Genomic DNA, 14,951 nt, shown 5'->3' on the forward strand with positions numbered 1-14,951 from the left:
TTATCTCGGAAATTATGAGTTATAGAGGCTTCAAACTTTACATCGGTTTAAAGCCTCCTACAAGCTTGAGATGTGCAAAATCTCACTGGAAAATTAAGAAAATTGGAAGGGAAATGCATAAAAGTGTCTGAAAATCTTTAAAGTTGATTATCTCGGAAACTATGAGAGATAGAGGCCTCAAACTTTACATCCGTTTAGAGCCTCTTTCAGGCCTAATATGTGCAAAATTTCATTTGAAAATTAAGAAAATTGGACGAGAAATGCATAAAAGTGTCTGAAAATCTTTGAAGTCGATTATCTCGAAAACTTTGAGAGATAGAGCCCTCAAACTTTACATCCGTTTAGAGCCTCCTACAGGCTTGAGATGTGCAAAATTTCATTTGAAAATGAGCAAAATTGGACGAGAAATGCATAAAAGTGTCTGAAAATCTTTAAAGTTGATTATCTCGGAAACTTTGAGAAATAGAGGCCTCAAACTTTACATCCATTTAGAGCCCTTTTCAGGCTTAATATGTGCAAAATTTCATTTGAAAATTAAGAAAATTGGACGAGAAATGCATAAAAGTGTCTGAAAATCTTTGAAGTCGATTATCTCGAAAACTTTGAGAGATAGAGCCCTCAAACTTTACATCCGTTTAGAGCCTCCTACAGGCTTGAGATGTGCAAAATTTCATTTGAAAATGAGCAAAATTGGACGAGAAATGCATAAAAATGTCTGAAAATCTTTAAAGTCGATTATCTCGGAAACTATGCGAGATAGAGCCCTCAAACTTTATATCCGTTTAAAGCCTCCTGCAGGCTTGAGATGTGCAAAATTACATTTGAAAATGAGCAAAATTGTATGAGAAATGCATAAAAATGTCTGTTCAAAATTCAAATGAAAACATTTGAAACGTTTACATTTGAGCGCAAGGAGTTGCGCGCTGAGAAGAAGGGGGCGCTGCTGTTGAGTTTCTCTCCTTCTTTCTCCCTCCCTCAACTTTTTGTAAAAAACTCTCTCCGATTTCCGCCAAACACGTTAAGTGCGAAGAAATAAAAAATCCCATAAAATCTCAAATAAAGTGTTTTTTAATTAAAGTGTGGGATTGTCTGGTGACGCGAGTGAAGTGTCTGCTTGTCTAGTGAAGATTCTTCGGCTGGTGCAGTCCTGGGAAATTTTTTCTGGCCCTTCTCCCCGAATAACCTCATTTTCTTCATCTCCCGGACAGGTAAAATATTACTGACTGGGCAGGGCATTCTAGGGAAGGCACAGGATCTCTAATCCCTCTGTTTATTTCCACCAGGTAACATATTACTGACTGGGCAGGGCATTCTAGGGAAGGCACAGGATCTATAATCCCTCTGTTTATTTCCACCAGGTAACATATTACTGACTGGGCAGGGCATTCTAGGGAAGGCACAGGATCTCTAATTCCTCTGTTTATTTGCACCAGGTAATTTTACCCATATTTTTCTGGCCCTTCTCCCCGAATAACCTCATTTTCTTCATCTCCCGGACAGGTAACATATTACTGACTAAGCAAGGCATTCTAGGGAAGGCACAGGATCTATAATCCCTCTGTTTATTTCCACCAGGTAACATATTACTGACTGGGCAGGGCATTCTAGGGAGGCACAGGATCTCTAATTCCTCTGTTTATTTGCACCAGGTAATTTTACCCACATTTTTCTGGCCCTTCTCCCCGAATAACCTCATTTTCTTCATCTCCCGGACAGGTAACATATTACTGACTGGGCAGGGCATTCTAGGGAAGGCACAGGATCTCTAATCCCTCTGTTTATTTCCACCAGGTAACATATTACTGACTGGGCAGGGCATTCTAGGTGTGCTACCTTGACAGGTTTATATATATGATTTAACATTTAAAGAGTTTATTAATGTGACAGAACGAGAGCAAAGGAATAAAGAGTTACAAGATAATATTGGTTTATTACGTTTATTATTAATCATTTTCCCGGCAAAGAGGATATCACCTTGTGGCGTGAGTACCACAAATTGGCGACGACGGTAAATAAAGGTAATTATAATGGGATAAAGGCAGATAAAAAGAAGTATTGAAGCATTATTGAAAGAAGTATTGAAGTGAGGTTATGTAGGATAATTTTCACGAGAAAATTTGTGTTTTCACTAAGAATTTTACATCAAGAATGCTTTCTGGTTATTTTAAATAACTATTTTCCTCAAATGATAGTAAATATATCGTGAAAATTGTCGCACAAAGAACAAAACGGAGATTTTAAGCACGGCTATTGTAATTAATGTCTAAAGAGGCTGCCTTTTCAATCTCTGTTTACAAAATAGGGAGACTGAAGGAGGTCCGGGAACCATAAAGAGCCCAAGACAGAATAAAATAGAGAGAATATTTAATTGTCCGGAGAGACAGCCCTGCACGTACTTGTCCAAGAAGGAAAGACGTGAGGGAAGCTGATCAGTTAGATCGGGAGTTGGTTAAAGTTGTCCAAAATCTGGGAATAGAAGGATTAAAGGCAACGCCTTCAGAGTCAGCAGAACTTGAAGGTCAGTGAAAAAAATTCACACCGGTGAGGAGAAGAGGTCGAAAGCCAACTTTCCATGTAAAATAAAATACGATATCGTTCTTGCAGGGACGATTTTGGGACTGCTCCGTCAGAGAGAGTCAGAGAGAGGACAGCTTCAGAAGAAAGTGTCCAATCAAAAAGGTAATTATCAAGGAAAAAAAGAAAATGAAAATAAATATTGAAAAGTGATTTATTTCTAGAAGAAAGCAAGTCATCAGTTCGACGAAGAGAAAAAAAAAGAATCCATTAAAATTTGGAGATGGACAAGTATAACTTGCCGCCTTTTAAGTGTGCTTTACTGCCACCAGATGAAGCCAGAGATAAATGTTTAGAGTGGAAACAGGGGTTCCAATATGTAGCACTTGCTTCGGGTGAAACTGATAAAACAAAGCTAAGAAATCAGTTGATGGCTCTGGGAGGCTTTGAGCTCCAACGGATATTCCATAGTCTTCCTGGGGCACGAGTAGAAGAAGATGATGACGGTGATATTGATCCATATGCGGTAGCAATCGAGAAGCTTGACGAATACTTTGCTCCTAAGAGACACGATGCATTTGAACGTAACGTTTTCTGGTCAATGAAATTGGGTCAAGATGAGTCACTAGTTAAATTTCTGATGAGAATACAAGAGCAGGCAGCAAAGTGCAATTTTGGGAGTAGTGATGCTAAAAGCCGTGCAGCTGGTATCATTGACAAAATGATGCTCGCAGCTCCAAACGAATTAAAAGAGAAACTTTTGGCCAGACCGAAGTTATCTCTTGATACTTTGATTAAAATGGTGAAATCTTACCAATCCGTAAAAAACCAAGCAAAGCAAATGGTATTAAGTACTGAAGGTCCCGGAAATAACGGTAATAACGTGAATAAGATCTAATGGGGTTCAAAGAACAAAATTGATGGGAAAGATGCGAAACAGGGCGTTTTTCAAAGATGTATTCGATGTGGTTTATACCATGATATTTCCAAGAGACAAGACTGTCCGGCTTTTGGCAAAGAATGCCACAAATGACATAAGATGAATCATTTTTCAAAGGAATGTAGGAGCAGAGAAATCTTAAAAAGGAAAAATGAAGATCCTATTAAGAGCACAGTAGAAGACTCTAAAGCTGTCTACACATTATCAAAAAATTCTGTAAAAAATGACATTAAAAAAAGTTCTTTAAAAAAATCGCCTCCAGACTAGTGAAATTTTTTTTAAAAAAACTGGATTTTTTACAGAAATTTGTATAGTGTGTAGGCGATTTTGTAAAAAAACGACCCATTTTTTAAAAAAATCAAGGTTTTTTCTTTAAAAAAATTCTTTTAAAAAAATGCCTCTACACACTGGGACAATTTTTTACAAAACAGTTTTTTAAAAGAATTTTTTAAAAAATCACAGCAACTCGAGACATTTTTCATGAAAATTTGTCATTTGAGTGGTGGAAAAAGTGTGAAAAGTATTTGTTGGAATTCCCTGGGATAGTTGTTAGTGAATGTTCGTGGAAAATTTTCCAAAATTGCGAAAGTGCAGTGTTTTTCTACAGAAGTTGTTCCCAGTGGAATCAAAGCCAGCTTTGGAGGAACATTTTCGCTGATTTTTCTTTTGACGTTGCCGAAAGTTGTGATGTCTGTGTATTCTTGAAGATTTTTATGGTACAGTGACCTCGTGCACCAAATTAAAACATGAATGGAAAGAAGGAAATTGAAGAATTTTGGAACATGAACCTGGTAAATCAATCAAGACAATAGACCTATTCAGAGCCACTGAGGAGATCCTAGTACATACAAGAGTCATCCGTAGTTACCACAGCCCATCACTTGAAGCCCCAGAACCACCTCCCATCATTCCTCCTTTTCAACCACGATGGAAATGTTCCCATCCGGAAGCACAAGGATGAGATGGCTACAAACTTTTGCTTCCTCCATGGGACTCCTGCTTGGACAGTAGTGGATAGAGGGAGAAGGCTTTAATGTACACCGGATAACCAATAAAAGATTTCGGATTGGAAACCAAGATATGAGAATTTATTTTTCATAAAATTTATCATAATTATCACTAGTGTCCGGAATCAAATCAGTGTCATCCAGTATCCGGAATCAAATTTGTAGAGTTGCACTGGATCAATTTTTGCAGGAATTTTGGTGAAGCACTTTCTAATTATTCCTCAAAGTACTTCCCCTCATCCACTATCATGCTCTTCCAATTGTAGTCCTGAATTTTTTGCAGGAATAGCTTTGCAATAAAATCAGCGAGTTTTTTTTAGCATATTCATAGTACTTACGTCAATGTTCTTGGTTACAAATACTCCTGTTCATCCAAACGTATCCATAAGTTTTCCTGAAGTCCTGAAGCTTTTCCAGAAAGAGCTGCTGATCAATGAAATCTAGGATCTTTTGAGCTGCACACCTTCTTCTCCACTCTACCCATTGTTCCTGGTAACAAATTTGTCCTTCCGAGTAATTTATGCGGTTCTTCTGATGAGCATGTCTTGGTTTTCAGATTATCGCAAAGAAAAACAATTTCTGTACATAAATAACTGCGATAGTCACACAAAATTATTAGGGAAAAACAACAGTTTGAGGTTATGTTCACACACTCCGGAATATTGATTCCACTGGGAACAACTTCTGTAGAAAAACACTGCACTTTCGCAATTTTGGAAAATTTTCCACGAACATTCACTAACAACTATCCCAGGGAATTCCAACAAACACTTTTCACACTTTTTCCACCACTCAAATGACAAATTTTCATGAAAAATAATCCCAAGCGAAATGCTGATAGTAATCTGTCAGAAATTTTTTACAAAAATTAAGTCTAGTGTGGAGGCATTTTTTTTAAAAAAAATTCTTTAAAAAACAGTTTTTTTAAAAAATTTTTTTAAAAAAATTTTTAAAGAATTTTTTTAAAAAATGCTCATAATGTGTAGACAGCTTAAGAAAAGACGCGTCAGAGTAATAGAAGATGAGGACTCAAAAGTAGCGAAGAAAGATGGAGAAGACGCCTTCATTTTTAATATAGGTGATGGCGATGAATATGTATGGTGTAAGATTGGTGGAGTTCTCGTAGAAATGCTTATTGATTCAGGTTCTACACACAATGTTATTGACGAAAAGACATGGCTGTACATGAAGAAGAGTGGATTGGAAGTGATAAATTCAACCACAGAGTGCAAAGAAAAGCTCAAGGCGTATGGGCAAAACTCATATTTACAGATTGTTGGTCAGTTTGAAGCTGTTGTGATGATTGAAGATAATGGAAAAGATTATAAGACGTCCGCAAAGTTCTTTGTGGTTAAAAATGGATCACAACCATTGTTGGGGAAGATCACTGCAACGATTTTGGGAGTGTTGATTGTTGAGCTACCTAGCACACGCAAGTCACAGATAAACTCAACGTCAGCGGAAAGGGTAATAACACCTTTTCCAAGAATTAAAGGTGTAAAACTAGTTATACCCATTGATGAGTCTGTGCCACCTGTCAGCCAACATCCACGACGTCCACCCATTGCTTTGCAACGTAAGGTAGAAGAGAAATTAAACGAACTTTTGAGGTTGGACATTATTGAAGAAGCTGTAGGTCACAGTTTGTGGGTATCACCTGTTGTTGTCGTACCCAAAGGAGTTGATGACATTCGTCTATGCATAGACATGAGATTGGCTAATAAGGCCATCAAGAGGGAGCATTATATGATTCCAAGTTTTGACGATTTTCTGCCCCATTTGACTGCAGCCAGAGTCTTTTCACGCATCGATATAAGAAATGCGTATCATCAAGTTGAGTTGGATGAGAAGTGCCGATATATCACTACATTTATCACGCACAAGGGAGTATTTCGTTACAAAAGACTAATGTTTGGCATTTCCTGTGCACCTGAAATGTTCCAAACAATCATGGAGCAGATGCTTGCCAAATGTTCAAATACACTGAACTATATTGATGATGTAGTCGTTTTCGGCAAGAATGAGGAAGAGCATGATCATGTCCTACGGCAAGTGTTGGATACATTGCGGAAGCGTGATGTATTACTTAATCAAGAAAAATGTATCTTCAAGGTTCCGGAGATAGTATTTTTGGGGCACCGAATTTCAGGAAAGGGCATAAAACCAGCAGAAGACAAGATTTCATCGATCAAGTCGTTCAGGGAACCCCAAACAAGAGAGGAATTGAGAAGTTTTCTGGGGTTGGTGAACTATGTGGGTCGCTTTATAAAAGATTGTGCAACAGTGACAGATCCACTTCGACAACTGATTCATCAGGGTGTAGATTTCCTATGGGAAGAAAAACATCGTAAAGCATTCGAGACTTTGAAAGACATGATATCAACCCCTGAGACTTTGAGTTATTTTGATAACGGAAGACGTACACGAGTTATTGCTGACGCCTCACCTGTCGGAATTGGGGCTGTATTAGTCCAGTTTGATGGAGATAACACCACACCACAGGTCATTGCTTATGCCAGCAAGAGTCTGTCTAAAACGGAACAGAGGTATTGTCAAACAGAAAGGGAGGCATTGGCATTGGTGTGGGCTGTGGAAAAGTTTTCTATTTATCTCATTGGACGCGAATTCGAGTTGGAAACAGATCATAAACCTTTGGAAATAATTTTTAAACCACAGTCACGCCCATGCGCTAGAATTGAAAGGTGGGTCCTCCGACTTCAGTCTTTCCGATTTAGAGTCATATACAAGAAAGGATCACTTAATGTGGCTGATTCTTTGTCACGATTGGCCACTAGTAAGATTCAGGAGACATTTGACGTGGAGGATGACAACATGGTCAGATCAATCGTGGAGTCTGCAGCTGTTGATGTGACGGAAATCGAAGAAGCTTCAGCTTTGGACCCGGAATTTGGGAAATTGCGTGAATCTGTAATGACAGGTAGATGGACAGAGGAAGTCAAAGCATACCAACCATTTAGGGATGAACTAACCGTGACAGGGAATATTCTCATTAGGGGAAATAAGTTGGTGGTTCCTGGAAAGATTCGTTCTCGGATGTTGAATCTGGCCCATGAAGGCCATCCTGGCGAGTCAGCAAAGAAGAGACGGTTAAGGGATCGAGTGTGGTGGCCAGGACTTGATAACGATGTCACTAAATTTGTAAAAGTTTGTGAAGGGTGCAGCTTGGTTACAACTCCCAACAGACCAGAACCCATGGTAAGACGTGAATTACCATCAGGGCCGTGGATCGATATAGCCCTTGATTTCTTGGGGCCACTCCCTTCAGGGGAATACCTTCTAGTTGTTGTGGACTACTTTAGTCGCTATAAGGAGGTAGAAATTATGAGCAAAATAACTGCTAAAGAAACAGTGAATCGTTTGGATAAGATATTCACACGGCTGGGCTATCCGCGAACGTTTACTGTCGACAATGGTAGACAATTTGTCAGTGAGGAGTTTGATTATTTCTGCAAGGAACGTGGAATAACTCTCAATAAAACCACTCCTTATTGGCCACAGCAAAACGGGGAAGTTAAGCGCCAGAATAGGTCGCTATTGAAAAGACTGAGAATCAGCAACGGACTCAACCGAGACTGGAAGAAGGATTTGTTAGAGTATATGGCCATGTACTATACAACACCTCACTCCACAACGGGAAGGACACCGACTGAACTTTGTCTTGGACGGGCAATCAGAGGCAAAATTCCATCTTTGCAAGACATTGAGACACAACCACCACTAACAACTGAGTACCGTGACAGAGACAAAATGTTGAAAGAAAAAGGGAAAGACAAGGAAGACAAGAAAAGGGGCGCCAAAGAATCAGACATCATTATTGGAGACGTGGTTTTAATGAAAAATGTACTACCAGGAAATAAGCTTACCACCACATTTGGACGTAACCGATTTATTGTTACTGGGAAAGCAGGAGCGAGTGTTACGGTGATGGACATAAAATCCAGAAAGATCTACTGTAGAAATTCTGCGCATTTGAAGAAAGTGTATGAACCTGAGGATGCTCAAAGTGGGAAGGAAGCTGATGAAGGACAACAGGACATGCGAGATCAGGAGATAACTCAGTACAAGGACGACATGCTTTGCGAGCAGGATGATGATCAGGAGACGGAGGACAACATCGAAGCAACAGATCGGATGATTACTCAAACACGAAACAAACGTACTGTTCGTGAGCCAGAGAAATTCAAAGATTTCGTAAGGAGTTAAATATTGAAAAAAAGGAAGAGGATGTGGTACCTTGACAGGTTTATATATATGATTTAACATTTAAAGAGTTTATTAATGTGACAGAACGAGAGCAAAGGAATAAAGAGTTACAAGATAATATTGGTTTATTACGTTTATTATTAATCATTTTCGCGGCAAAGAGGATATCACCTTGTGGCGTGAGTACCACACTAGGGAAGGCACAGGATCTCTAATTCCTCTGTTTATTTGCACCAGGTAATTTTACCCACATTTTTTTGGTCCTCGTCGCCGTGGGAACCGCACTGGAAATCGTCCACGAATATTCTTATCTCTACAAGACCTCAATTGATCTCTCTGGAGTACTCGATCATCAGCCATGTCCAAATTAGCCGACATCCGGAAGACAGTTATGGATGATGTATTTGAGGTGGAAACAGCTTTGAAATCGGTCTCAGAAACTGCTCAATTGGATGAAGTTCTCCTGAATTCCTACCTCCAAAGCCTCAAGGCAGCAAGAACGAAATTTGAGGAGGTGCAGGAAACAATCATTGAAAGTCAATCCGCGGAGTCTCGAAAGCAGCGAGAGACAGAGTTTCTAGATAATTTCCTCAAGCGCTGTAAGGAGCTTGAGGTGAAGATTTGGACTCTCATCGAACGTTCTAAGACATCACACCACGTTGATGTCGAGGAAGCTGGAGGCTTCAGTGGCGCGGCTGACAAGCCACAAGGTGATGAAGGAAAACACATCAAGGAGTGGATGCTTGAACTCATGGGGCAAATGGAAAAGAAGCACCGTGAGGATCTCCTCAAGCAGGAAAAGAGATATCATCAGCAATTGACGGAGTTGCGAGCCAATCTCAAGGAGCATTCTCAGGCTTCTACACAGAGTTTTACTCCCGGTCCTGATTTTGCTGAAATTTTCAAGGCTACCACTGACCGTCAAATTCAATTGCTGGAAAAGTTAAGCAACAGCAAATCCAATTCTAGGCTTCCTCCTCTTGACATTCCCAAGTTCTCGGGACAATTTTCAAAATGGATTTCCTTCAGGGATCGATTTGTGAGCACTGTTATCAACGAGTCCTCGCTCTCAAAGGTACAGAAGTTACACTACCTGAAAGGAGCTCTCACAGGGGAGGCAGCAAGTGTCTTAGAAAATTTAGAAGTCACAGAGGACAATTTTGAGGCTGCTTGGGATTTATTGAACACACGTTTCAATAAGAGAAAGAATATTATAATGGAGTATGTGAAAAATTTTCACAGTGTATCTCCCGTCTCAACCGCCACTAATTCAAATGTGCGGAAGCTTGTCAACGATGTTGTGGGAGTTATTCAGGCACTTGATACCATGAAGGAGAGTTCCCGTGATCCCTGGCTCATCCATGTTGTGCTGGGAAAGCTTGACCATGAATCTAAGACACTGTGGGCTTGTGAATGCGGTGATAAAGTACCAACCTGGAACGAGTTTGTGCAATTTCTGTACAATCGCTGCGATGAATTGGATTCCTATTCCCCAACGGCCAAGAATATTACCAGCGGTGGTTCTACATCACGCGTAAATTCCTCCAAAACTTCCACACATTCCCACAAGAACTCTACCGCATCTCTCGTCGCTGCAAGTGAGAATTCTTGCAAGTGTTGCTCTTCGGGCTCGCACCCTTTCTATGAGTGCCCCAAGTTTTTGTCGCAATCTTCGGATGAGAGATATTCTTTCGTGAGGAAATCTAACCTCTGCCGAAACTGTTTAGTTTCAAAGCATTTTACCAACAATTGCAATTATCGTCGATGTCGCTTGTGTGATGCAAAGCACAACGTTCTACTTCACGAACGCTTTATCGCAGCTGCTTCCGGTTCGGCTACTCCAGCCTCCAGTGTTCCTGCTGCCCCTCCAGCTCCATCCACAGCTGACAATCCGACATCTCCGACTATATCAACTGGCCAAGTCGTTCAACATCACCCCACTCCTGGGTCTTCGTCAAATCGGGTTGTTCTGTCGACTTTTCCTTGTCGCACATCGCCGACAAATTCCATGGTCTTCCTGGCAACCGCCATTGTTGAGGTGTTGGACGCTGATGGCAAGCGGATTAAATGCCGCGCAGTTCTGGACAGTGGATCCCAAACATGTCTCATTTCCACTGCCCTCTCAGATTCCCTGAGGCTTAAGAAACATCCAGTCAGTGTTTCACTCACTGGTGTTGGTGGTGTCCAATCAAATATTCGCCACCAAACCGATGTCATTTTATTCTCCACAACGTCTTCTGAGAATTTCAATTTGGCGTGCTTAGTAGTACCTCGAGTCACTCGAAATCTTCCCAGCTGGAATGTCAATCCTGAAGAAGTGAATATTCCACCAGGCACCATGCTAGCAGACCCTCAGTGGTTTGAAAGCCGTCCAATCGATATCCTGATTGGCGGAACTCATTATTGGGAAATGGTGAAGGACAACACACTTCGTTTGGGTGAAGGACAGCCACTCTTGAAGGAAACTTCATTTGGATTCGTGGTTGTTGGACAATGGACCACCCAGCAGGAGGAGAATTCTGCTGTATGCAATATCTCAACTTTGGCTTCCCTCAACAAAACATTGCGTCAATTCTGGGAGCTTGAAGAGGTTCCTGAGGAACCTACCGCATCTCTTGAACAAGAAGCAGCAGAAAAACACTTCGAAATAACCCATTCCAGGTCTTCAGATGGACGTTTTGTTGTGAAATTACCCTTCAGGTCCAATTCTCAGGATTTGGGGGACTCCAGGTCGAAGGCACTCCGCCAATACATGTCTTTGGAGCGGAAATTCCATTCCAATCCAGAATTTCACCGTCTTTACACTAGTGTCATGGACGACTACATTCAGCGTAAATGGCTCGAGACAGTCCCTCCAGACGCTGTCCAGGACTACTCGTACTACATGGCTCAACATGGAGTGTTGAAAGATTCAGCCACAACTCAGTTGAGAGTCGTGTACAACGCAAGTGAAAAGACAAGTACTGGACTTAGCCTCAACGATACTCTCATGGTGGGTCCAGTTGTACAGCCTGACCTGTACACAATCTTAATTCGATTCTGTCGTCATCCGTATGCCATCACCACAGATATTTCCAAGATGTACCCTCAGCTGATACTACATCATCCTCACTCTGACTTCCAGAGACTTCTGTGGCGAAAAACTCCAGAGGATCCTATCACGGATTATCGGATGACGCGGGTCTGTTTCGGCGTGGCAAGTTCTCCATTCCTTGCCACAAAGGCAATCACTATGCTGGGAGAAGAGCATAAGCAGACTCATCCATTGGCATCCCAAGCTCTACTCAACTCCTTTTATGTCGATGATGGCATCATTTCGGTGGAGACTTGTGATCAAGCCAAGGCTACTTGTACCCAACTGATAGAAGTTCTTGCAAGTGGTGGTTTCACTTTGGGAAAGTGGAATTCAAATTACCCAGGAGTGCTCCCGGATAATTGCCGCCCAACTCAGCAAGGCGTCGATGTAGCGACTACTTCCACCAAGACTTTGGGAATCAAGTGGAACACCAAGGATGATGTATTCTTCTTCACAGTCTCTCAAGAGGATGAGGTAAATACCAAACGTCAAGTAGCCTCATTCATCGCTAAAATTTTCGATCCCTTGGGACTAATCGCGCCTGTCGTTATCAACGCAAAGCTCCATCTTCAAGGACTTCATCAGTTGAAAGGCGGATGGGATGTCGAAGTTCCACCAGAATTTCAAGCTAGTTGGGATCGCTTCCTCCATTCATTGGACAATACCGAATCAATTCGAGTTCCCAGATGGGCTTCCGGAATCGCTCATGCAAAGGAAGTCCAAATCCACGGTTTTTGCGATGCTAGTCTTCGTGCCTTTGGTTCTGCTGTGTATCTCATCACAAAAAATGATGGTGAAACGACTTCCCACCTACTCACAACAAAGTCGAGAGTGGCACCAGGGGAGGACAAAAGCCAAACCATACCGCGTTTGGAACTCTGCGGAGCACTCTTGCTAGCGGAACTTGTGGACAAAATCAAAGACATTCTGGGCATTACAGCAGTATACTTATGGACTGACAGTACGGTCGTTCTTTCCTGGCTCTACAACCGTGCATTAGAGTTCAAACCTTTCGTCTCCCATAGAGTGAACAAAATCCTACGCTTGTCGTCTTCTAACCAATGGAGGCACGTTAGGACAGCGGAAAATTCTGCGGATTTGATCACCAGGGGAGCCACCACTCTTCAGATATCAGAATCGCAACTGTGGTGGAATGGGCCATCATGGCTCACTGCAGATTCCAAGGATTGTCCGCCCCAATTCATCTACTCGAACGCTGTTCTGACTTCTCAAGTCACGAAAAACATGAACGCCCGAAGTTACTTAGAAGATTTGGTTCATGTTCACTCATCGTTATTGAAGTGTCAGAGGATCGTGGCCTACGTCTGCAGATTCCGTAAGGCTTGCGGCAAAAGAGTTCCGGTGGAACGGGGGCCAATTTCTTCATCTGAGTTGGATAACGCATTGAAGCACTTAATCCGTCTCGAACAGTCTTCTGCCTCTGATGGACTGGCGGATGCCATTCGTAAAGGACCTGTTGGATCATCCTCCAAGTGGAAACATGTCTCCATTTTGTTTCCGTTCATCGATGACAGCGGACTTATCCGAGTAGGCGGACGCTTACAGAATTCCCAAGAGTGTTTCGACGTGAAACATCCTGTTCTGTTGCCCAGAGGAAGATTGGCAGAACTCATAGCCATTCACGAACACCGAAAACTGCTGCACGCTGGCCCACTGACTCTTCTTGCCAACCTTCGGCAGAAATTTTGGCCTATCGCTGGACGTTCTCTGGTGAAACGAGTGTACAGAAGCTGTGTTATCTGTACACGAGCTCGTCCGCGACCTGAATCTCAACTCATGGGAAGTCTTCCAGCGTCTCGGGTGACATTCCAAAGGCCATTCTGCTTCACTGGTATCGACTATGCGGGACCAATTCCAATCCGCACTTTTCAAAATCGAAATGCTGCAAAGAGAAATGCTTATCTGGCCATCTTCATTTGCATGACCACTCGCGCCATACATATTGAAGTGGTCAGTGCTCTCTCTACAGAAGCTTTTATGGCTGCTCTCAAGCGCTTCGCAGCCCGTCGAGGAACCCCGAAGGTCATTCATTCTGATTGTGGACGTAACTTCGTGGGTGCCAGCCGCGAACTCAAGGATCTCATGGGTTCACCGCAGCGTTCCAAGAGGAATTGGCTTCTCACAATCAACACCATCAAATCGAATGGAGGTTCAACCCTCCTTTGGCTCCCCACCAAGGCGGATTGTGGGAAGCTGGAGTGCGCTCCATCAAGTACCATCTTAAGCGCACTGTCGGAACAACTGCTCTCACCTTTGAGGAGCTCACCACTGTCCTTACTCAAGTGGAGGCCGTGTTGAACAGTCGCCCCATCGGCCTGGCCTCGGACAACCCGAATGAACAGGAAATCCTCACGCCTGGACATTTCCTTGTGGGATCCAACATCACTTCACCTCCTGATCCTGATCTCACCGAGCTCAATGACAATCAGCTCACTCGTTGGCGTTTGTGTCAGCAACGCTTCCAGCACTTCGCCAATCGCTGGAGACGCGATTACCTCAACACTCTACAGCAACGGTCGAAGTGGAAGGTGCCGCAGAAAAACCTACAAATAGGCCAAGTAGTGCTGACTCTGGACTCTACGTCTTTCGGAGAGAAATGGATTTTAGGAATTGTGGAAGATCTCCACCCGGGCATTGATGGACGAGTAAGGGTCGTGACTATCAGAACTCCCAAGGGACTTTATAGACGATCAGTGAATAAGTTAGCCCGTTTATTCACTGAGGATGCTTCTGAACTATCTGGTTCCAATGGTTCAGCCAGGGGAGCTTATGTTCAAAATTCAAATGAAAGCATTTGAAACGTTTACATTTGAGCGCAAGGAGTTGCGCGCTGAGAAGAAGGGGGCGCTGCTGTTGAGTTTCTCTCCTTCTTTCTCCCTCCCTCAACTTTTTGTAAAAAACTCTCTCCGATTTCCGCCAAACACGTTAAGTGCGAAAAAATAAAAAATCCCATAAAATCTCAAATAAAGTGTTTTTTAATTAAAGTGTGGGATTGTCTGGTGACGCGAGTGAAGTGTCTACTTGTCTAGTGAAGATTCTTCGGCTGGTGCAGTCCTGGGAAATTTTTTCTGGCCCTTCTCCCCGAATAACCTCATTTTCTTCATCTCCCGGACAGGTAAAATATTACTGACTGGGCAGGGCATTCTAGGGAAGGCACAGGATCTATAAT

At 42.3% G+C, this 14,951-nt stretch overlaps 2 protein-coding genes across 2 annotated transcripts; both read left to right on the forward strand.

Annotated features, from left to right (window-relative positions):
- Positions 1-5,589: 5,589 nt before the first annotated feature.
- On the forward strand, positions 5,590-8,685 carry LOC129808476 (uncharacterized protein K02A2.6-like). The gene has a single exon (XM_055858256.1). The coding sequence runs from the start codon at positions 5,590-5,592 to the stop codon at positions 8,683-8,685; it is 3,096 nt and encodes a 1,031-aa protein (XP_055714231.1).
- Positions 8,686-9,043: 358 nt separating this feature from the next.
- Positions 9,044-14,580, forward strand: LOC129808477 (uncharacterized). The gene is made up of 2 exons (XM_055858257.1): positions 9,044-13,931; positions 13,976-14,580. The coding sequence occupies exons 1-2, from the start codon at positions 9,044-9,046 to the stop codon at positions 14,578-14,580; spliced, it is 5,493 nt and encodes a 1,830-aa protein (XP_055714232.1).
- Positions 14,581-14,951: the final 371 nt, after the last annotated feature.

This window comes from Phlebotomus papatasi, chromosome 4 (assembly GCF_024763615.1).
Source record: "Phlebotomus papatasi isolate M1 chromosome 4, Ppap_2.1, whole genome shotgun sequence".
NCBI classification, from domain to species: Eukaryota; Metazoa; Arthropoda; class Insecta; order Diptera; family Psychodidae; genus Phlebotomus; species Phlebotomus papatasi.